General features: G+C 36.1%; 1 protein-coding gene across 8 annotated transcripts in view; it reads left to right on the top strand.

The window, feature by feature from the left end:
• The window catches only part of DCAF6 (DDB1 and CUL4 associated factor 6), an 82,272-nt gene that overhangs the window by 33,074 nt on the left and 24,135 nt on the right, over positions 1-25,063 (top strand). For 2 of the 8 annotated variants that reach the window (XM_052703077.1, XM_052703081.1), the window contains exons 6-14: positions 725-860; positions 2,587-2,801; positions 6,102-6,195; positions 8,306-8,425; positions 8,653-8,898; positions 13,306-13,470; positions 19,145-19,204; positions 23,615-23,720; positions 24,218-24,333. In XM_052703077.1, coding sequence (XP_052559037.1) covers positions 725-860; positions 2,587-2,801; positions 6,102-6,195; positions 8,306-8,425; positions 8,653-8,898; positions 13,306-13,470; positions 19,145-19,204; positions 23,615-23,720; positions 24,218-24,333 — 1,258 coding nt within the window. Of the gene's footprint in view, positions 1-724; positions 861-2,586; positions 2,802-6,101; positions 6,196-8,305; positions 8,426-8,652; positions 8,899-13,305; positions 13,471-19,144; positions 19,205-23,614; positions 23,721-24,217; positions 24,361-25,063 lie in introns of all 8 variants that reach the window. The other 6 variants (XM_052703069.1, XM_052703079.1, XM_052703090.1 and 3 more) reach the window with 4 other exon arrangements.

The following is a 25,063-nucleotide window of genomic DNA, read 5'->3' as shown; positions in this document are numbered from 1 at the left end:
GTGGAGTGTGCAGTTGGAGGCAAATATTATTGATGAAAATCAGCTGCACTTTTGTGTTTTTGGCCATCTTTTGTCCCACCATAAGAAAAGATTTCATAATGACTTTATACTAGATCAAATTAGTCAATGGTACTACTCCCCAGAAGGTAAGATACTAGTTGTTTCCACTGTTTGGAATTCAGAAACATCATTGAATTGAAGAAAAAACTGACACCAGATTACAGCTCTTGATTAATTCTGTTGCACGTCTGAGTTTTAGGAATTTCATTGGTCCCTTGTCCTATTAAAATCTATCCAATTATCTGCCTGTAGATGAAATCCACTCTAATTATGTTTTGACGTATTTGGTACTTTTCCAACTAAATGCAGTTACCTATGTTTGCACGGGAAAATACAATGTGCAAGCTAGTTTATAAATCTGTATTTGTTATGCTTATCTTTTCTCAAATGTTTGTTGCTGTGATTTGTCCCGTGTTAGTTTGCTTTGTTTTGTTTGTTTTTCTCTTTCATTTAATCTCACGATGTATCTATTTCTGTGATAGCTTTCCTTCTCTGCAGTGCGTTTTCTGTTTGGCATATTTTCAGCCTGTCTTCACAGGGCCAGACCTGACTTTCTGAATTACTCCTTGATGAACGGGCCTGCATCCTAAAGTAAAAAATAAAATTATACTTCAGATGCTCAGAGCTCTTGTTTGAATGGGGGGTTTGTTTTCTTTTGTTGCAGGATATTTTAATAAACTGTCGTCGTGCTGCCACTTCTGTTGCTATCTGTCCACCAATCCCGTACTATCTTGCTGTGGGTTGTTCTGATAGCTCAGTAAGAATATATGATCGACGAATGCTTGGTACAAGAGCAACAGGTGAGAACCATGCTTTATAGTGAGCTTCTCTATGAGCAATTTTAATTTCAGGTTCTTTTTTTTTTTTTTTCCCCAAAAATAAATGGTGAATGGCTGAAATGTAATATTGAATGAAGTGGAGCTTTCTTCTCTGAGAACTATGCTTTTCAGTAATGGAGTCATTTCACTTTAATATTTGCTAATTATAGAAATCTTCAAATAAGGAAGCTTCTTACTGGAAAGGATCTTATATAGTCTATAATGTCACACAATCTCTTTACTTTTGCAGAAGTCGTTGCTATATCTAATATAATTTTTCTGAAAAGTTAGAAATTGTACAGTTAGGAGTTGGCAGTCTTTAGATGCTAAGGATTTTATTAAAAAAAATGAAGTGATATGTTACAGTGAGTATGTAGTACTAACGTATCTCTTACTTGTAGTGCATGATGACTGTACATTTAAGCTTATGTGGAAATTAATATACATACCTGTGTATACACATTCATAAAGGTAATCAGTGTCATAGTGTCATTTTTGCAGCATTTCCTGTTGATTGTTGTAACGGAGGAGAAAAAAACAGCATCAGGCTGACGTTTTCATAAGATTTCTCCCTCGTATTATATCTCAATGTTCTTGAGAACTGCCTGAGGAACAGATTCTGGGGAGGCTGATTGAAATGTAGAATGTAAATGTTAGGTTCTGCTTTTCCCCTGAAGTTTTGTTTAGAAACAAAAAGATACCCAACAAAAACAATACAAAAACACCACTGCTTTTTCGTTTTTACACCTGCCTATAATACAGTACAACAGGAAGATGAATTCAGGTATGCAAGCCTATTTGAAGACTGTAGATTTTCTGGACTTATTGATATAGCATTTTGCTATTGTATTTTTTTAATTTGTTTTAAGAGTGAGGTATTTCATGATATCTGCTAGTGAGCAAACTAGTTTTTTTCATTCTAAACTTTCAGCTTTAGTCCTTATGCAGTGAGATGGCAAACTCTGAATTTGCATATGCTTTTCCATGTGCTAATCCAAAGCACATATGCCTTGCAGTTATGTGGCATATATGATAGGTTTTTGGAACAATCTGTTTTTCTCTGTTAAGCTGTCCTATAGGTAATTTTCGTCTGCTCACAAGTTTGTAATACTGGAATTGAAGATTGTTTTAGCACGTAGAATGGAGGTTGGTTATCATGTAAACCCAATGTATTGTGTAGTTCTGCAGTCTCAAAGTGACAGTATCATGTCTCAAAGAAGGAAAAACTGGTATTTTTTTTAGATCATTTAGAAAGTAAAGAGAAGATGTCGTTAAATTTTCCAAGTTCTATAGGATGACTTCCTTGCAAATTTGTGTGGTGGTACATAATTGCGTTATTTTATATATATATAGTTATAATGTATATAATTGTATTATTATTATTATTATTATCATCATCATCATCTTCGGTTCCTAAATTTCCATCTATACTAAACATTACGGATGGTATCCACGTACCGTCATGTGATTGATACGTGACATATGTTTGTCTGTATGCTTTCATCTTTTTCTATAACGTTCAAATCAGTTTGGCTTTTATTTGTACACCAGAAGATCTGATTTGTCATTACTCAGAACCAATTTAATACAAAAACTGCAGGTTGCTTAGCTATTCTGTGATCATCTTTGGATGTTAACTAAGGAGTATATTGAAACTGCTTGTAGAAAATTTGCAATGATGAATGTATTCTTTCTCATTCTCACACAGGGAATTATGCTGGTAGGGGCACTATTGGGATGGTGGCACGTTTTGTTCCTCCTCATCTCAATAACAAATCTTGCCGAGTCACGTCTCTATGTTATAGTGAAGATGGTCAAGAGATCCTTGTTAGCTACTCTTCAGACTACATATACTTGTTTGATCCCAAGGATGATACAGCACGAGAACTTAAAGTTCCTTCCTCTGAGGAGAGACGAGAAGAGGCAAGTGATTAAGATGACCTGTTTTCATGTCTTCTCTTCCCCATCCCCAGGTCAATCCTACCAGTTGTACGTGCCTTGAAATGAATCTTGAGCCATCATTTGATTCTCAAACACTGTTTTCAAAATAGTTTTAAGAGTATCTACAGTACTGGTGTTGGGGGTATGGGATTTTGTGGTTTTAGTTTTTTTGGGTCTTCTATATTTTGCTAAGGAAACTTTGAGGAATAAGCAGGTCTTGGTTTTGCCGGAGAAAGGCAAATATTCTGCTTCCCTTATATGGGAAGTTCAGCATAGGCTGATATTCATGGAACTTGATACCCTGACCATTCATAAAATAAGCTGTTTTTAGAAGGACACACTTAAAATCACCATCTTTCTGTTTTTCCCAGTTTGACGTTAGGAATAAGCCAGTGCCACAGAGATTCACAGTTAGCTATAATTTTTCTGTAACTAAATCCAGACGTACAAGATAGGAGATACGTTCAGAGAAATTCATCTTGTGGATTCCGATTATCTGGCAATGCTTTTTTGCACCTAAAACTTCGGAGTGTTTTGCTTTCATAAAAAAAAATTGTTGCCTCTTCTCAGGGCTGATGAGAATTTGGAGTACCTGTGTTGAAATGAGAACCACAGATCATTTCTTACCTTTATTTTGACGATAATTTAGCATTTTCACCATGATCACTGTGTACCTGTGGGTACCAGTAATGTAGGAAATTGGAGAAATTTTGATGGAAACTTTGCTATTCGTAGCTCATAGAGAAATTTAAGCTCTGACAAATACTGAAAGAGGAGTTATAGGGCTTTTGACACAGAGCTCTTTATCTTAATACTTGTGGACAAGGATCTTGATCTTAGTTATTGTTGTACCCATATCATTCAGTCGTATTAAACAGCAGAATTTTATAGAACTATATAAAATTCAAGATACATTCTCAGATTTGAAAAGTTTAGCCAAAATGCTTTTTGAAATATCAATGAAATTACAAAGTGCAATTGTTTGAACAGATTTTTATGAAACCAGTTAAAGTATGTAAAGGATGTAGAGTTGAGGACTAAAGCAGAGAGTAACTAATAGTTGAAAGCAGATGTACTATTTGCCACATGTGTGAAATGAAAAATAAGCTTTTTCCTTCTGTTTTCTGTAGTAGACTGAAGTTGAAGATAGATGTTGCTCCTAGATTGAGATGGGACTGTCAAATTGTGTGACAAAATTTGCATACTCTGTAGACAGAGGCACAAATTTAGCTTTTTATTTCTCTCATCTGTCTTACGAAGCTGACTGTGTACTACGTGTTGACTTTTATTTGGAGAATGGTATTCTTAATATATTTTATCACTCTGATTTTCATTCTTGACTTTTTTCCCTCTTTTAACCGTGAGAAGGCATTTATGTGACATCAGGATATAAAACTAGCAATGTTGGCAAGTAATCGAGGTGTATTCTCTGTTATTTTCCTCACCACCAAAAGCAAATTCCTTGACGTCAAGTATAAACACTTGGATAGAAGCTATCATTTAAGGGCAGAAATAAGGGGATACAGAGCATGTAGACCAGAGAGATGATCCACCACAACAACAGAGCAAAACTAATGGACTCTGCAGCTTAACCAAAACACAATTGTTTATTATCTGTTCAGTTACGGTGATGCTGACCCTCCTAGTGTAACTTTTCTGATCAATTTAAAACAAATCTCTTTAACTACCATTAATTATATTTCTCTCACCCTCCTCTTGCACCCAACCCCAACCATCCACTCCATTTTTCTGGCTTTACATTCCCTCTTTCATAAAATCCTTGGGGTCCAGAAGTCTTTATCTTAAGCCTGAGACAGGGCTCTTAAGGGAATTTGCAATGAGTTCTCAGCCCCCTGATGTCTTCACTGACTGGAGAACTATTGGTCTGCCAATATGGCATGCCATTCGCTTCCATATGCTTGTTTTTAGTCCTTCTATTTACCCTTGTAGTTAAGGCCCAACCTTTGCAGGGCAGTGAAGTACCACTGCTGAGCTGCTGAGAAGGTGTTGTCCTCCTGTGTCCATACCTACAACATCTCTGCCCTCACGCCATGCCCATGCTTCTGAATTCTCCATCTAAGCCCATTCCCTCTGGATGATTGGTTCTTTTTTGCAAATATTGTTTTGGATAGAGAGTTGTAGGATTGAGAAAGAACATCCAGCTGAGTTAAACTGTTACTGTTAACTGTTAACTGTTGAGACAGAGGAATGCAAAGAGAAACTCAGAAAAATGATGCCGCAAATAAATGGTTTCTCATCTTTCTTTTTCCTATGTAATTGCAATCTAATGTAAGGTGGAGAATTGATTGCCTGCTTTTCTACAGAGAGGGAAGATTGTGACTACTTATTAATAGCAGATCCTAAATATTCTTCTGTATGCTCAGAATATGTTCTGCAATTTCATTTTGTTAGATAATTTAATTTAAATGGTATTTTTCTTTCAGTCTTGCATTAAGTTCTGCAGAGCAGAAAGAATATGAAGCTTTCTTCCCAAATCTGCTGGCTCCTGAACGTTAATGCTTTAATTTACTTTCAGAGGTTTTGCATTTAATCTCAAATTGACAGCACAACTGGTCACTGCTGTTGTGTCTTGTTGTTGTTTGGTTTTGTTTTTATAAACCATAAATAGCCAACCAACATGCTTAATTCCCAAGTCTGAACTGCCTTTTTGAATGTACAAATCTCTCTGGCTGTTTCTTTTCATGCTTGCAGAAGTAGCACTAACTGCATAGTACTCTTCTTGTACTATTTGTCACAATTTTTTTTTTTAATTAAAAAGATTAAAAATTATCGGATAGCTTGAAGTTTGTTCATAACATTTCTTTGACAGTGACTGAATGATTTTTTTTTTTTTTTTTTTTTTTTCCCCCTTACTTGAATACAAACCAACATTGCATCAGGATGAGACTGCATGTAATTGTTAGCTGAAGGGCTGAATATTTCTGTGGAATTCAGGCTGAGTTTATTGTTCAGTATGGAATGCCTCAATTAATACAGTAAAGTTAATATCAAGTAAAATAGAAGCTGTAATAGTTCCAAGAGCCATTGATTTAAGCTGATAAAATTCTGTACAGCTAAAACTATTGCTGCTTTTTGATACAGTGTTGTGCTTATTCATGGTTGGGCTGAGCATATGGCTGATACAAATTTATTTTGTGTGACAAGTTTTTTTGTATCTTAAGAAAATGGGAATACAGCGTTTATTTTTAAACTTGAAATTTGGTACAGCTCAATATAAACGACTACATAATAGCTTTCTTCTTCTTTTTCTTTTTTTGCTAGTTACGGCAACCTCCTGTTAAACGTTTGCGGCTAAGAGGGGATTGGTCAGACACTGGCCCAAGAGCAAGGCCTGAGAGTGAACGGGAGAGAGATGGTAATCTGTTGGCTCTTGTGGGGTAGGGGTTGTCAGGGTGGGAAAGGATTGTTTGTTTCTTTTGTTTTTCTCAGTTTTTCTTAAGCGTTCCTGAAATGTGGAAGTGCTCCAAATAATGTTTTTTGGTGTGTTTTAAGAAACAGTCGGGTCTTAAGTGTGTTTATTTTTAAATGAACAGGTAATGCTGTTCTATACTGGTTTCAAAAACTGTCTACGTTGTGAATACTCTCACCAGAAAAGTTTCCTCAGTCAGGCTGATGTTAATCGAGGGCAGCATTCTGCTCACTGAGTGCTTTCATAATTCTACAGACTTGTTTGTATATCTCCTCATATTAGATGTTTCCAGTCAAAATTAGTTACTGCTTTGCTTTTTCTTGGAGATCTTTTCTGAGTTTGTGTTTTTTTTCATCAGTTAATGTTCTGCACCATTTGTCTTGTTGTCATTTCCCTGTTGTATCAAGTAAATCTTCCAGGGAGAAAGTAAAACTTGAAAAAAAGGACTCCTCCAGTATAGATACTGTTAGATTTTTCTTTTGTCACAGCAAACCTTCTGTATCTTTACTATGTGTTATTTGATAGAGTAGTGACTGATGTGCTCAAGAGAGTAGTTGAATTGAATTGGTCAGGCGTCTAGTCACCTGTGACTTATTTTTCTGTTAACTGTTTGTTATTCCCCTCTTCACCTCACTATCCACCTCCTGCATGTTTTTATCAGCTGTTGCGTTCCATTCTGTGTTTCAAACATTTGAGGCCAGAACTGTTCTGCTAGAGGTGCAGAAAGGGAGCAGGGGAATCCCAGGGAAAGGTCAGAGACCCACAGTGTAGAGATGAGGATAGATGTGGACACTGGGGTAAGATTGAGGTGCATTGCTTTTTACGTATAGGATGATTTTTTCCCATTCTCTATTCCCAACACTATCTCTTAAACTCAACTGTGAAGCAAATAATACAAAGGTGAGGTCTAATGATGTTTTCAAGGTATATCTGAGCAGTGAAAATTATGTGCAACCCTCACAGCTCTAAATATCATTGCTCCAGATATTTGGTCAGTCTTTCAGCTTCCATAACATCTGTGCGGGTAGCAGAACTGATCTTTGAAAGAGGCATATTCTCAACATACATGTTTTTGCTGAATATATTCCAGAATCTTTCAATATCAGCTTTTGTCTGAAATATTTTTTGTGTATGCATCTTGATAAGTAATTGCATTTCTCAGTGATATCACTTCCTGTGATCATTGATTACAAAACTTTTGCATATTGCCATAGAGGCTAAAGAGCAAACACGTAGCGTGGAACGGTCCATCCAGTGAAATGGCTTTTTGTTAGGAGATGTCAGTATATTCAAGAAAATAAATACATTAAAAACACTTAACAGAATGCAGTACACAAAGATTCAAGCGTTCCATTTCAGCTGTTGACAAATGGAATCTTCTCCCTTGAAACAAATTTTGTTTCCTATATAATAAAACAAGAAGAAAATGCTTTGGATTATGTTAAAGAGAACATGTGCAAAGATTTTGTTGCTTTAGTGTCTGCAATCCTGAAACTTGATCCAAAATGTAAAAATAAAAACCTTAAAAGAACTCTACTGTTTTACTTAACTGTCCTCATGAGGTAGATCTAAATCATGAAGGAACCTTCTGGGAATGTTTAAAAACGTGTCTTTTTTTTTTTTTTTTTTTGTTATATAATTGTTTATTTTATAATTAGCTGGTAAAACATAAAAATCTGGGCTTTCTTTTCTAATCAACATCTGAAACTGAATGACATATAGTTCACAATATTGTGTTTACAAAAGATAATTGTAAAGCAGAGAATAGTGGAGAGCTATGAGAGGAAAGAATTTATATATATATATTTTTATATATATTATTTTTTATATTATAAATATATAATAAAATAAATATATATTTATATTTTAAATATATTATATATATTTTAATGCCACGTTCAGCTGGCAGTTTGTGCTGTGCTGTGGTGCTGAAAGTGGCATTGGTTCAGGGAATCACCAGTTACGTAATTTGCTGTGGGTTTTTTTTTTAAGTGAAGAAGTAATGGGGGGGATAATGAATGCTTTTGTAAAATGTTAAGCATCGCTGTTTTTACAGGAGAGCAGAGTCCTAATGTCTCTCTAATGCAGAGGATGTCAGACATGCTGTCAAGATGGTTTGAAGAAGCTAGTGAAGTTGCACAAAGTAATCGAGGACGAGGAAGATCGCGGTCCAGAGGTTATTTCCTTTTTTCCAAGAGTAGTAATTACACTAGAGATTATGCTTATAATGGATATAAAGGCCTTGATTATCAGTCTTTCTGAGGTATAAACTACAAATTTTTAGTGCACATTGAAGAGCTAAGCATATGGATGCTATATGAGTAATAATGAAAAAGATTCTGTAAAAACAGAGTAAGTCTACCCTTGAGACTTTGTTTCTCTTGCCTTTTTTTTCCATCAAAGGTGGGACTAATCGGACAGATGCTTCTGCTAGTAATAATGTGCCAGCTAGTACAGAATCAGAAACTGCAATGGAAGTAGATGGTTCTGAACAACTTCCATCATCTTCATCTTCTACGATGTCAGCCCAAGCTCCTTCAACATCATCTTCAGCAGGAAGTCCCCCTTCAACTTCATTATTGTCCTCTCCTGATAATGAACAAAGGCCTTCTCTGGGGGCCTCATCTCAACCTGTGCTCCATCAGTCTGGTGAGAAGAAATCCATCTTGTCACAATTCGATAAGCCATTTTATTTTAGGATATTGTGGGTAATTGATTTCTATTGATACTTAATAAGACTAACTGTTTTATAGTTACCAAGTGACTGGTAAGCTTTCAGTTTAAATAAAGAGTGAAAACATCAACTGTATACATTTGTCTGAAGAGGGAAATGTAAAAAAGGGATAAACAGTAGTGTCATTTAAAATGAAAAAAAGAAAATACTGCTTTTATTCTGCTCTCCCTCCTCCAAATTCACTATTCTCTTCATGGAATGTGAGTAACGTCATGCCTCCTTCAACTGTGATTTGGCTGTAGCAGTGTCAGTGCAGTGAACAGCAGAACCTATGCCTGTTTTTATTTGGGAGAGGTAGACATGTCAGTCAGCAACGTTATTTTTTGCTTCTTAAGAGTGTCTACATAGGGCTTATTTTCCATGAGATTCCATTATTGTTTAATAAATTGTGCTACATGTTGCTTTTTAAGATTGTGTATCTTGGAACTTGTGTGTTTTAAATAGTCTTATATCTTTATTGTGCTGAGGGAAGAAAATGTATTTCACAGTTGGCATCAGAAGTTTCTTTGGGCAGAAGTAAAAGAGCACCTTTTGCTTTCACCTGCCTTTTTGCATGCAGGAAAAGGTGCCACAGCCCTTGGAGTTGCACAAGAATTTGATTTTTATTTATTTATTTTTTTAAGTGGAATAAAGAAATGGGAATTTCCCAGAAAAAAAATTATCATTCAATGTGGTGTCGCTGCTGCTCCCAAAGTCTCTGGCACAGCTGAGAACTGATGAAGTATTTGCTATCTGAAAGATAGAGAAACTAAAAATACACACTGAAATTCATTAAATACATTATTCTGAGCACTTGAACCTTGCATTATTCTAATACGTTACTTAAAAAAATAAGCTGTGAGGAGAGGAACATACAATATGTGTAATTTGGATACTATATCAATGAGTAAATGCTGGAAAATTTGATCAGTAGTGGAGGCTTTTAGTCCCCAGTGATAAATTTGTGGTTTGCATAATAAAATTCAGTAAAGAACATTTCTGGAATTACATGTTTTCTATCTTAGCATTTTAAAGAAGGCACCTTTAACAAGTGTCTTCCTCTTTGTCTTTGAACCTGAGACAACTCTGAACTTCTGAATTTCTAAGTAAAAGTTTATGATGCTAGCATGAAGCTGAAATTGTTATTCAGTGCAGCTTTTAAGAACGTTTCCTCTTTCCCATTGTTAATTTGGAATCTGTATTCAGATTTAAAAGGGATAATAGTGGCTTTGTTTTGTTCACTGACAGCAGATACTTTCTGGCTTACTCTGTAATGTTTCATAGGTGCTTTGACTACACCTAAACAGTGCCAGTGGGCTTCTGCTGCTGCTGCTTCAAGAAAGTCCCACTTATCTGGTATTCTTTTCACCCTATGCAGATTTTAGTTAGGGCTAAGTGTCATCTTCAAATAGTTTGCAGGACTAGTAAGAATCCTGGCTAATCTGTAAACATTTCTAAAAACAGTTAAGTTGTAAAAGAAGTCTTTGGATGGACAGATTCAGTACTCTGACTGGGCAGAGGTCATAGCAGAGCAGCAGCAATGGAGTTCAGAATGGGTGGGATTGAATATAAATTTTCTTTTTGCAACGTTGATCTTCTTACAATAACCCATGATGGTGCTCCATCACGGTGGTTTATTTACTCACTGCCTCTAGTTTATGAATATGAAAGCACTGCACACTGTATCAAGAACAGAATTCCCTGGGTGTGGGCAGCTGCATTTAGACATACCTGCTGCTTTTTTGGGGTGACAGAATAGGTTGAAGCGATGTTAGAGAAAGTAGTTTAAATATAGTGAGAGGTGAGTGTGGAGGTCAGGTAGAGACATCTTGTAAAACTTGGATGACTGAGGAAGAAGTTTGAAAAACGGAAGAGCAAAAATGAGAGGCTTTCAGGCGTCGCTTTGCTTAAAATTGTGGCAGATTGAAGCTTGAATGTTAATGCAAAAGTGTTAGCAGGGTAGTGACTTATTTAGAGAAAGAGGATACCATGAAAACAGGCTACTAAGCAGCTTTTCATAACTCATTTCTACAGATCTCTATACTGAGTGCAGATTGTAGTAGTAAACCGACTCATGAAATTGCACCTTCATATATATATTTTTATATATGTATGTATATATACATACACTGTAATTCAAATATGTTGTTGGTATGGTGTACCAGAAAATATACCATGTGTTGAGCATTTCACCTCTGAGGTGTGCTCTTCTTCATCTCTTAATGTTTGGAGGGGAAAAAAATGTACTGATTTAAAAATGAGTTGATGCAAAAGTAGTTCAGTGCTGGGTTTTGTTGGGATAACTCTCCATGAGGGAATGCATATTCTAGAGGAATGCCACTGAAATGTTTGAATAAGGTGCAAATAATGAGCAAGATCTGTGAGAAATGTCTCAGTAACCTGCTCTTTCAATTCATCTGAAAAATATTTTACTGTAACACGAGAGGATAATTGCCGGAAACTTTCACGCTGGTCATTAAGGAGAAAGAGATAACATACTGATGATACAAGGTGACCTTGTCTTTAAATTTTGAATGGGAAAGGGACATTAACTTACTGTGGTTTTTTTTCTGTTCAGCTTTTCTTTCCTTACTCCGTTTGCTGGCAATATAAACATTTGCTTAGAGATTCTGAAATGTCTTAAAAGATGTTGTATATATTCCACTTAGTAGTTATCTCTTTAACATGGTAGTTATCTCTTTACATTCGGAGTTTGAATTCACATTATGTCTTAAATTGGAGCTATCTCTGAAGTGCATGGCAGTAAATCACAGCAAGTACTGAAAACTGCAATTTTAGACTCTCTTGATATTTGCTATTTCCTCAAAAACATTTTCTAGTATTTATGGATTTTTAATTTCCACAAATGTTCATTGCACATGAAAACTATGCCTAGAAAATCTCCTCAATACCATATTCCTCTGAAGAACTGTATCTTGTTTCTTCTTGTTATACCTTATCAACCTAAACTGGTAAGATGCACTTTCAGAAGTGGTGCTAGGACATTCTACTGTAAGACCTGTGGTTATTAACTAGCGCCTACCACTAATTGCTGAATGATTAGATTATTACTTTGGGTTTATTTCTTATTATGAAACAGAAGTTAAAATTTGCTTGCTTCATTGAGTGAATAGAGTTGCAAAATATTTTGTAGAGCTTTTGCTTTGTTGAAAGGTGAGGTACCAATGTAATTTTCATAATATTTTAAGATTTCATGGCTTTTTTTTTTTTTCTTTGCAGATTTCCTCATGTCTTCAGAGTACTGCAGGGTGTCCTTGATAAAAATGCTTTCAGAATAGATCTAGGATAACAGTTTGTAGCAGAACTAGCCATAGAATATGTTGTGATTGTATGAGTCTCAATTAGCTTCTAGTCCTGTATTTACAGGTGAGAGCAGTAAGCAGATCGGTGTTGTGCTTTCAGCTATTGCTAGTAAAGACACAATCCGTATAGTATGAAAAGAAGTGCTTGTTATGCAGCACTTGTTTAATTTGGAGGAAATCTGCAAAGAGTGTTTACAGAATGAAAAAGTACTCAGTACACTTGATTTTATAGTAGTTTTCAAAAAAAAATACTATTAAGCAAGCCAGTGACCTGGTACACACCAAAATGCTGTAGCTTACAAATATGTGAAGACAAAATGCTCAAAACAATAAAGTCTCTAAAGACAGATCTGCAAGGAGAGATTGTTAAGAGATTGATGCTAAGAAACATTTATGATCCAATAAATTGTTCTCTCTGTAGGACCAATTAACAATGTTTACAAACTTTGAATCCTCATCAATTGGGAATGTGAGATAAATATGGAGTTCACGATAAAATCTATTTTTTCATTAGATGCTGTTCTGTCAACTCTCTCTATGATCCACACTTTACTTTTTTAACAGGTTTGTTTTGCCTAAAACAGTATTAAAATGTGTTGTGTATTTCTGACACCAGAAAGCCATGACAGTGATTTTGAAATTTTACACCATAAATGTTCCGATTTGTTGAATGCTTCTGTAATTTCCCTTGTTTTGAATCAGTCAGGATCTGTTTGTTTTCTTCTTTAGTAATTCTTTGACAAATGTTTTAAGATGGGGAGGGGAACGTATGACACAAGCTCTTAACTTCTGAGTCCAATGATTTGAGCATTTAAGATGACAAAAGCAATTTAAATATATTATTCAGTAATTTCTGGTTGTCGGTAGATTGATTTGTGAAGTTTTTATCCCTTTAATTGCACATAATATCCATTGCTTCTCTCTTCAGTCAGTCCCCTACTCCACCCTTATTTCTGTATACTGTATGTTTGATGCTTCTTTTTTACATACCTTTTTTTTTTTTCTCCTTCCATTTGTCAGAGTTAATGGGACCTGAGTTAGCTATAATCCGTAGGGGTCTACAGCGCCTGAGGCTTAAGAAGGCAGAACAACAGAGACAGCGAGAGCTAGCTGAGGGTTCTGCACCACAGTCCTCCTCTGATCAGTCATCCTCTAAGGGCTCCTCACAGGACCCTCAGACATCAGGTTGTCATTTGTCAAGGTTTCTTAAGCAGCTAACGTAGTTATAGTTTGTGCTACTATTGTTTGCTGAGGCCGCTTCACTTCCAGAACAAGAGAGTTCCTGCATTTGCTGCTTTTCTTACCTTGCACGTGGTGGTGTTTATCATCACATGGTTAGGGAAAGAGTAATAATGACAGATTTCATTTGTCTAACGTGTTTGGATTCTATAGTGCAACACCACTATACGGAGAAAGTTTCCTAGGTGCAAAGTTTCCTAGTGTATAGTTTGTTAGAGAAATTGCTTTGTCCTGAGTCAAGCGATCTGCTTCCACCCTTGTTATTGAACAGCACAAGTTGCTGTTGGTTGTATCAGGTAGTAAGATGGCTTTGGTTTAGCATATGTTCTAAATCAAGGTAACTATATAGTAGAGCAGAAACAGCACTCCTCAGTGCTGTGTTTTTACAGTAAACATAGTGCAAATACTTTTAGCAAGCCCAAGTCCCCAGATATGCACTTTTTAAAGAAGAATGACACTTCCTTTCGCCATCTTTTCCATCTTACTGAGATTAAAAGTAAATATAAGAAAGCTCTGCTTATATTTATAATAAAAAGAGACATTTCCTAGAAAGTTGTAAGTTAGGGTAGAATCATGCATACAAATGTATGAATACAGAATTAAACCCTACGGCATATAGATTTGAAGCAGACTTTGTCATGGCATCGTGTAGAAATGAATGAGCTGCATGCTGCGTGAACAATGAGCTTACTTTGTGTTGAAGTAAATATAAAGGTGACATGTCTAGCAGTGTTTCTTTTGTAGCAGTGTGCAATCTCTTACCTGTTTCTGCAAAGTTGCGCTCAATACTGTGTTCTGTGGCACGTGTTCAGTCTTCAGGCACGTACTGTTTTGTAAGCTTAAAAAAAAAAAAAATTAAATCCTAAAATTTGTCTGCTACTGTTTGAAATGAAGTCATAGGCTCTGTTTGGCCCAGAGCTGCAAGTTCACAGTCCCTACATAGGTGCAATTTAAACATGCAGTTTTCTTCTGAAGTCAGTGTAACGCTAACATTTTCTTCTGCCCCACATGTCATCCTCAGTTCTTGTCTTTGCAATTACAGAAACTCAGTTACAACTGTAGAAATAGAGGAAGAAAAACAATTGAGTCACATAAAATTTCCAGTAGAAAATGTCATGAGCTGAAAGCTCTTACTGGTTTAATAGAAGAGCCTGTCATGCTATTGGACTGAGTGGTAATTATCCTAGCCTACGGTTTTGTAGTAGTTACATGAAGATTTGTAAGCTTTATCTGTAGCAATTAGCCCTTATATTTAGAGAAGTGTGGCCAGAAGTTTAGGATGCTGTTGGATGTAAAAGTGAGTTAACTAAGTCATGATTCACAGAGGCCCATCTGACCTTGGGTAGGTGCACCATCCTCAGATGGCAAAGAAGCTTTGTTTAAGTGGATGCCTGGCATGAAGTATTGTGTAAACTTGGCAGAGCTGCAGAAGCAGAATGTGCTATGTGTATCAGGCCTGTTTTGTCTTCCAAGTCCAAGTCTTTTCCAAGTCTTTTACATTGAACAGAAAAAGGTTTTTTTAGATAGCTGCTCTAAGAGGGAACTGTGATGTACTCTTACATGCTTTATCCAGTTACTTAAATTTACAGTTACTTAAAATTACTAGCCTTGGCTTACCTTATTGAGGTATTTCTTCACATTTAGGTCCTCCACAGTACTCAAACAAGCATAACTAGGCTGTATGCAAACTGCAAAGAAATTAAACCTCTATAACCTGTTTTGAGGCTGCCCTGCCCAGTCCAGATATGCTGTGTAGACATCACCATAAATGGGTTATAAACTGTAGCAAGGCTTTGAAGAGATCTTTACTTCTCTTTTCTAGAACTTGTAAGCTAATAAAATGCAGTATGAGAAGTTAAAAAAATAAGAATCATCTGATTGTGAAAGAGAAAAAAAAAAAAAAAGGTGCTATAGGTCTCAGTGTGCATTAGAGATTCCTGTAGCTGTCAGTATGCATGTATCTTAGGTAGCTGAGTGATAAAAACTGCATTTTTATTATTTGATGTTTTTTTTAAAATGTGCAGATATAGAAATGTCTGTTTGAAGTCCAAAATGTTTAACAGAGAGCTTAATCATTGCACAGAGCAGTTATTCATAATCATTAATACAAGTGTTTATCTTCTTGGATTAATGTCCATTTTATCTACTGTGTTTGGGACTCCAGAGACAGGTCTCACTGCTTCAGGTCTGGCTTTCTTACTGGTGCTGGTGTTCTTGGTATAAAGAGGAATTCTTTTTTTTTTTTTTTTTTTTACCAAAGCAACAGAGGCAACATGCTGATATTTTGAAGAAGTCAGGTGCTGACTGTCCAAACTCTAGGAAGATCCTTCAGCATGTAATTGACTTAAAAATTATCTTCTATTTTCTGTTTGAGGTTTCCCATATTTATGACTCTTCAGTTCCCTCTTTAAGTGGTGTTCCAGTTTAGAATGTACTGGTGACATTACAACCAGTGGTGAACTGCACTGGGATGTAGAGCCAGCCTGTGAAGGCTCAGGTAAGAGTTTGGATTTTTGTTTGTTTTTTTAACTATATGGCACAGTTTTTGTAATGCTTTTTTTTTTTTTTTTTATTTTTCCCAAAACATTTATGAGAAATGATGAAAGTACATTTTCAGAATTTTTACAAAACCAAGCCATATATTAAAAAAAGAGGCATTTACCTGAACTTCTCCAGGCTGGTCGTGTTGATTTCCCTGCCTGAGCTGTAAGGTTCTAGGCTGCAGTGCCACTTCAAGGGGGGCTGGTGATCTGTGGCTTTGAGAGATTTGAGGGAGGAAGGAAAAAAGTGAATTAGGGAGTTAGGAATTGAGCTCTTAACCATATTAATTGGATTATTTAGGATGCTTCCTCTATTTCGCTTACATTTCTCAATGATCATATTCCAAGGAAAATGCATTCACAGAGCTGTAAGAAGTTATCAAAATAGTAGTGAAATGTGGGAGATTTAAGTCTATATTAGCAGAGAGTATTGTCTAGAATTTTTTTTTTGTTTCTACTTACTGTGATTGAATGATATGTGTGGTAAAACATGTTACTGTTTACTTTTTTAATAACTGGGGGTCTTATTAAAATTCAGAAGTGCTGGAAGGGGTAGCAAAGTGCTCTACAAACACTGCCTCCTATTTTATTGTGTTGACACACAGCGTCAAAGACGGTTATTGGTGCTCTGGCAGTAGAGATTGAACCTTCCTGATAGTATTCTGTTATGTGTTGTTGCCATGTGACAGATGGCAGGAAAGAGACAGTCTGACACCATGATATCTGATGTGGAGGTGTGTATGAAGCAAAGGTGTGTCATTGGATTGCTCCGTGTAGTAAAAATGGAGCCCATTGACATTCACTGACAGTTGCTGAACAGTGATGGAGACCAGAGCACAGTGAGGAAGCAGGTCGTGTGTTTCAGCAGTGGTGACAGCAACAGCAGTGGTGACAGCAACGGTGGACCTCTTGTGGTGCAGGTTTTTACAGGTGCAGCATGCAGGCTCTTCTTCATCACTGGCAAAAATACACCATACCTAATGGTGGTGACTGTTGAAAAACGGTGTTTGTAGCTGAAATTTTATCCAGCGAACAGTGTTGTTGTGCTCCTTGTATCTGTTCTAGTTTTTGTGGAAATAAATAGGAGACATTACTTCCTGAGCAACCCGTGTTATTTCTTACGCTAATAATTAAAGTATGTTTGTTTAGTGGCATTTCTTCTGTTCATCTAGGCCTGAATTAAAGAGCTGATGAGATTGGCTTTTTCAGCAAAGTATAATGTTTGGCAGCATTAAGAAGATCATAGGACGTATAAGCATGTAGAAACAATCAGACTGCAAGGGCAGAGCTTGTCTGAGAATCACTGTCTTCTGTGATTTAGTCGTCTTGGCTTGCAAGACAAGAGATCCCTTGCCTTTAGCACTTTGGTAGAAGTTAATCCCAGCCATGGGCTCATAGCTATGAATATGCTCAAAGCCAGCCTGCCCTTGAGAGATGCATACCATTTCATGTGCTGAGTCAGCTGGTCACCTTATGACATGGTGTACCTTTATACCAGCTTTTTTCCCCACGTTTGCGTTTTAAAAATTGGGTTATGATTCCACTGGAAATATTCTGCTGTAAACACTTATCTTCTAAATTAGAAATTATATTTAAAGTACAGATCAGTTTTGGAAAGTGAAATACATTAATGATACGGTCTTACGCCTAAGAGCTAAGCCTACAAGACAAATTCTGTGATCTGGCTTTGGTGTTTTCAGTGCAAGGTATGAGCATGGTTGAACAAAGGTGAAGGGGTGAAGGCAAATTTAGAATTATATTCCATTCCCCAGTGAATGTGTCCAAGCCTGGTTACTGACACAAGCCAGCTTCCAAAGCACACTGAGCTTGCATTAAATTTCCCCTGGTTGTCTATATTCCTTCTCCCCTTCCACACAGTGCTAGATGTCAGTGTAACGAAGGAACTGGTGATTCTTGCACGGTATTGAGAATTAGGGATCATTTTGAGGATGCATCTTTAAATCAGCTCTGTCAGTTCAGCAGGTCTTTATAGCTGTTCTACAAAGCTGGTCATGTGCAAATCTGGCACAAACCTCAGAGTGAGTCACCTGTAAGAGGAGATCTCCTATTTGTTTGCTTTCCCATATAGGGTTTAAATTCATGCTGAAGTTCTTTTAGCATGCTGTGAAGTTTGTGGACTAATTCAGTTTGTAATACAGGATATTAAATCCATTTTGCTTAGCATGAATTTGTTTATAACGGAAGATTAACAAGTGGAACCAACATACGGTAGCCTAGCCACCAATATTATGTTTGAAATACTGCACTGATTTGTGTACATCCATGCATCTTGCAGTAATATGGAAGCAAGATCTGGTTTTCAGAGATTATAAGGGAAATGGTCTTCAAAGAAGATGTGGAACTTATTGTCTACTGCTATTGTTTTTTTTCTTTCTGTGATTAGATAAGAGTTTTTGTAAGACTGATTGGTGTGGTGCTGTGTCATAAACCCATGAAGATATTTTCAGTCATCAGATGTCTCAGATGTTTATAGCATCTAGGAATGCAAGACTATTGAACTATTTTCTGAGTGGCATCTGTTTGGGCGCCTTGATGTTATGCAAACAATCTGTATGCTGCTGTATTCATAAATCCTCTTATCTTTTACAATTTATGTCCATAGATACAAGTATTGAAGGTACTGGTATGCCACGAGTGTTCATGTTGATGTATAAATACTCTGAAATCTACGTGTACCACATGGTTTGAAGTACTAATGTCATTTGATAGTTTCAGCGAAGGCTTTAGGAGTGCATAACTCTTCGGTGTTCTTTGAAACATTTTAGAAATGAAGAACAAGGCAAAGTCCTTGGTTTTGGACAGGCGTTTTTAATATCAGTGTCAGGAAGCTTCAGGCTGTTCAGTGACTACCTAAAGAAACACGTAATGATTTGAAACAAGTGGCTTTGCTTCTTTCATGCCTAGAAAATGCAATATGGCTGGCTGCTCATAAAACAACCCCAAAGCTTCCTTGTGTTGCCGCTTTTCATTCTTTTATTTTAAACTAACGTATGATCGTGACATTGCTGTGCAGTTCTCTGCTGCTTATGTTTTAAGTTGAAATCTCATTTTTGTTTCAGATTCTCCTTCCTCTGTGGTTAACAAACAGCTTGGATCCATGTCACTTGATGAGCAACAGGGTGCGTGACAGGAAATGCGCTATACCCAGCCATAGCTGATTGCAATGCTTCCTTTTTAAAATTGCCTTTCGTGATGATAAACAGTCTAAAATGCTGTTCATCTGCATAATGTAGAATTCTGTAAGCAGATCTGCAGGAAACTTGTTAATTATTTGATTCTCAATACCAGGATCAAAGTAAGGTTAATTGTTTTTGAAAGCCATCCTATGCTCAATTCATAATGCATTCAATGTAGGTACAGTAAATGTCTTATGTACTCTACAGAAATTCAGTATGTTTTTTTAAAATATGAAATTAATTCTTTAAATAGTTTTTCTGTTTTTATGGATGGTTGTTCTTGAATCAGAACGCAGCTGTCAACTTGAAATATCTTGCAATCATGTAATGCTAAAGACTTTATTTTATGCAAAAGGTACATGCAGCTCTGTTGTACTTGCACAGTTTGAGTAACTCGAGCACCTATTGCATTTAAGTGCATCTTACCTCTGTAATCTTTTGTCCTCTACTCCTTCTACTAAGCAAGTACTAGTGTTTCTTTGTAGATGCCTCAAGTTCTAGCGATAGAAAGAATGCTTCTGAGCTTTCTCTACACCCATTGTTCATCAGAGCCTTTGAATAGTGAGCAGTGAATTTGGCTGGAGGTGACCCTATTCTAGCTGAACCAATGTCATCTGCTGTGAATTTTTATGCCTGAATAATTAACGAATGATGGAGGGTAATTTAAAAATAGATTTCCATACGCTCTGCATTAAGCTTACTTCCATATCAAGGCCTCAATAGAGCTTAAGTAGCTCAAATGCCAAAAAAGAGCTGGCTGTTTCATGTTTCGCATTGAAAGCTAGAATGCTATTTTGATATTCCATTTCTGAAAGACAGTATTTGGCAACCGTTGAGACCTGATTTATGTTAGGATCCAAGAATGCTGGGGGAAAAAAATCAAGCTGTGTTTGATTTATTGATGTAATAAATTCACGCTGCAGAACTACATTTTGTGATGAAATAGCCTTAAATCTTACTATGTACATTTACTAATTATTCATGGTTTAATAGTCTACATCACCCTTCAGGTTAGGCTGGAAGACTTGCGTATTATTAGTGACTAAATTGTGCTCTCTTCTATGGACTCAAAATAAAGCATTATTTAATGGTAGTAGAGTAAGCTAGAATTGACAAGTCTGTATGCTTATTGAAATTCACACAGCAGAAAATTTTTGGAAAGTTTGATAAAATGGTTTATTAAATAAAGCTGGTAAATTAAACCCACGTAACAAGAAAAACAAAAGCGGAAGTTTTCATCCTAGAAATCAGTTCCCAAATTTCTTGTCAATCAGGAAAGCTAGTTTGTATTACTGTTGTTAACTGCATAACTGTATTAGTCTGGAAAGTTTTAAGGTAACATTTTTCTTTTGTGGTGATAAGGATCACCAGGAAAGACACTGTTTGTTACCTTAAGTTTCATTACCTAAGAATTTGGAAAAGGAATCAATTTTTGTTAGGAAACCTACCTTATTCAAATGAAAACCAGAAGAAACAATTTGCTGAGATTCAGAGGAGAATTTTGGAGTTAAACTCTGTTAGTTTTACTTGATACTTGAATAGAAACCTCAGAAATGTGTAAGTAGCTAATGGAAGAAGTTGTATCAGTAACAAATACTGATATTTGAAATACTTGGTTGTTCTTACTCTTTTTTTTTTCTCCTCCTTAATTCAGTACTGAATTAGCTGGTTTACTTTTGGACCAGTCTGTGTTATTGTCCTTTATGTTTTTAGACATTTTCTGGGTTTAAAGATCTTTTGATACTTATGCCTATAGAAACACATATTTAAATGCCTTTTTTTTTTTTTTACATTCCAGCAGAACATACACATCCATCCATTCTTTACAAAACAGCTTCCAAATAGATGATGATAATTAATACAGAATGTTTTGTTTGACTGTGATTTTAATAATAAAGGATATCTGTAATATTTCTTCTAGTATGTAGGCAATATTATGTCTTTAAGGTTCTCTTTGAATTGGTATGATGAGAGAACTTGAAGCCAGAGCACTAGCTTGGTAACTTTGAGGTGTAAATGGATGCATGCATCCCATGCCATCTTACTGCTGCTTCCTTCATGTTGAATACTGATATTTCTAGGTATTTGCAAGTTAGTGCGTGCACTTATGGAACATCACTGCTATGGTGATGTCCGTGCCTGACTGTTCAGTGCCACACTATAGATATGTGAGCTGGCTCAGAGCAAGTTGGTTTGTCAAACTGTGTCAGAGTTCTCAGTTAGTGCCCTCTTTGGATGTGCTTATAGCAGTTCTTCCTATCTTTTAGTATGAGTAAATACAAGCATTGCCTCCACAGTAAGTGCAATCAGAAGGCTTTAGTTTCTTGATGCTGACGTTTTAGGACACTAAAGCACTCTTTATGATGATGATAGATCTGAGCTTTATAACACAATCCAAACATTCAATTACATTCATTATAGTTTCATGATGTTCAGTTACTTTGGTCAGAAATGTTAACTTGTTTTGTGCAGAAGTGAATATTGCATAGTAGCATCAGGTTATAGTATTGCAATAGTTTGATAGCTGCCTAGGACTATTCAAGACACTAAACTGTCTGTCTTTCCGTCTCACTTCCTCTTTCAAAGATAGGTCTCATCTGTATCTGTGAGAAAGAAGATGAATTCTCTGTCATCTTTTACTCTTCCCCACTGGCCAACTCATGATAACTATGCAGTATGCTGAAATGATCAGTATTTGTACATGCATAGGAAGGAATTCCCAAACATTGAACAGATTTTTACACCAGGAGATACTTGCTGACAGATTGCAAGAAAAAGATACAGCAACAAATTTGATAATTAAAGATGCATCATTTTTTGTTCAGTTTCAGTCAGAATATTTATACATGCCACTATAAGATACAGTTTGATCTTTGCTTCACTCTAATGAGAATGTAACTAGAAGCTTTTATTTTGATGCTCCTCATATATGATTAATTCATGTTTATAATTTTTTACTCTATTTTCTCAGTTTGTCATCAGGAAATATAGAAATCCATATTTCAAGTTCTTCAGAGCACTGATTTCTGCTCTGATACTGTAGTGGGTTTCTGTCTTGTCAACTGTTTACAGACTAGTATCGATGACTGGGTTAAATTCTTATGTTTTATAGTTCCTACAACTTAATTGCTTTTTTTTCATAAATATCCTGTGGCAATATTGTAGCCATTTTTATTCTGGCATGGGAAATTTGTATGCTTGTATTGAATGTTAGATTTTCATTGATGCTTGACAGAAAATTATCTGAAGTTTTTACTTCATTCTAGGTACTGGCCTGTTGCCAATACAGCAAATATTCTTTTGATCAAATTTCTGTACTATATAAACCAAAGAAAATTTGTCATGCTTTTGTCCAAACAGCATTTGAGCAAAGCAAGATATGTAGGCTACTTTACTGGTCATTTGAGCAGTGCCCAGTACTAAGCAAACTCTGCCGTCTGAATTTTGAATGATTGCCACCTGTGTAGTGAGGTTTAGTTTGATGCTGCTATGCTTTAACTTTTTAGTATTGCCCGTAGCCAACTTAAGCATTAATGGCAATTGGGCCATGCGTGTAGATAGAGAGTCACCATGAATTTCTCTCAAGGAGGTTGTGTGGGTGGATGGATGTCATTGAGCAGTTCCATTTTGAAGGTGACCACTGGACCACCTTAAAACTACAAATTCAGCAGGAGTTTGCCAGGATTACAGCAGTTTTCAATTTGACGTCTGTTGCTTTTGGAGGACACAAATACTTTGTTTTGCGATGACTCCCCTTCTGCTTAAGGTTATTATAGTATGAAAGATTTTTTTCAAGCCTGAAGCTATCAGAACGTGAACTTTGAGTGATTTCATGACAATTATGTGACTATTTATGACAGGTCAAAGGATATTAGTAGTTGAGTGGATTCTAGGTAGACAAAAAAAGTAAAGGAGAAAGTGGATTTCTAGACCGCTGACTGTGGTCTCATCAGCTTTCTTCATGTGTTTACTGAGACTAACAGGACTGAACACAACATCTAAAGTACTTTGTTCTTATTACTAAGATAATTGATAGGAGAAAGATCTGTTCTTGAAGGATCATATTGCGTGTACACATACCTAGCTGACAGTTTTATTTATCTGCATGATGAAGGACAGCATCTTTGTTCTTTGTAAATACAAATTATTTTAAGCCATTTTTAAAGCATTGCAAAGTGTGAATTTGGTGTGTTTCCTCTGGAAGTTCTTAACTGTTTGCTTGGGCTGTAACAAATCTTAAATGTTATGTCTTAACAACGTGACCTTTTTAAAGATAAATGAATCTTCAGAAATATAGCATCCTTATGTATATTACTGATGCTCATCCAAACTTTATCAATTTCATATTTACAGAGAGTGATAAGCCACGAACAGGAACGAGTGAACCAGTTTTAAGTTTGCACTACAGTACAGAAGGAACAACTACTAGCACAATAAAATTGGACTTCACTGATGAGTGGTAAGAATTCAGTTTTGCTTCTGACTTCTTGTTGACACATTTCACTAGCACTGACCTGGCACAAATGCAAATATTTTTACATATGATGTATTTTCCAATTAGTATATATGCAATTTGAAAATGGCTAGAGTTGCTAGCACGTTCAAAATGAAAGGCAATCATACTTCAACATGGAATTTATGTAACAGTGTGTGATATTTTACTGTAAATTTTTTTAATGCTAGTGTAGTTGGAAACTCAGCTATTGTCATCAAAACCAAGCATCATATTTGCACTCACTGCTTTTACAATTACAAGTTTTAATTCTTGGTTCTACCAAACTTTTCTTACATTATTTAGCAAGTTAGTCTTTCGGTGGGCACAGTTCCTAAGTTGTAGAACAATGAATTCAGTATTTCTATGCCCGACTGCATTGCAGTGATTTTCTTATCAATTTATATAGTTTCTAAGTCCTGTGGATTTTTTGCTCGTTTGCTTTTTACATGTTACACTGCCAGGAGCAGCACAAATTCAAGCTCTAGAGGGAGTGGAAGTCATTGCAAAACTGAAGGCCAAGAAGATTCCTTAAAAACAAAAACGTCAGAAGAGTCAGGACCTGAAGATGAAGAAACAAGTAAGATTCAGCATTACTTCTGTAATGGTAAGGTAAAATTTCTGCTCTCATATGTCTATGACTACCACCGAATACAACGGGAGTCTCATACACACGCATATGAAGGCAGAATGTAGCCGTAATAGAACACGGTGCTTTTGTTCTGTGTTGGAGTTTGGTAGTTTGGTTTTTTTTGTTTGTTTTTTGAAGGAGAAATCAAGTCTGACCTGAAAGAGATGCAAATAAGTGCAAATAAAATGAGCTTTTCCAGGTTTTAGTTCTGATACCCTTGTTATTTTTTCTTAGGAATATGTTGTTGCCCTAATTTGTATTGAAAAATAGTAGAGCTGCTGTTTATAGTTGTAACGAATACTAGGTATTTGCAGCATTCCTTTCAACTTTTAGGTGTATTTTGTTACGTAAGGTTCTATTTATTTTTTCTTGAATGTGAGGTAGTCTCACTCATTTCATCGCCAAAAGGGCAGTCAAGTCAAATAAAAAGTTCCCAGAAAAATCTGCTTTCAGCAGAGGGATTTTCTTTCTTCAGAAATAATATTTTTCAGTAAGCAGTCATCTGTTTGAAGAGTAATATTGCTAGTTTTGCAGCTACATTCTGATTGCATGGGGTACGAGCGTATTAAGGCACAATAAATTCTTCTTTGTTTATGTATTGACCTGAGCAAGTAGATAAAGAGATCTTTATTTTTTTAATATACCGACTTTATGCAAGTAATATCTAAGATTGCAGTAA

This window comes from Tympanuchus pallidicinctus, unplaced genomic scaffold (assembly GCF_026119805.1).
Source record: "Tympanuchus pallidicinctus isolate F22 unplaced genomic scaffold, pur_lepc_1.0 scaffold10, whole genome shotgun sequence".
Lineage (NCBI taxonomy): Eukaryota > Metazoa > Chordata > Aves > Galliformes > Phasianidae > Tympanuchus > Tympanuchus pallidicinctus.
Note: the sequence above shows the minus strand (reverse complement) of the source record. Positions and strands in the feature narration are given on the sequence as shown.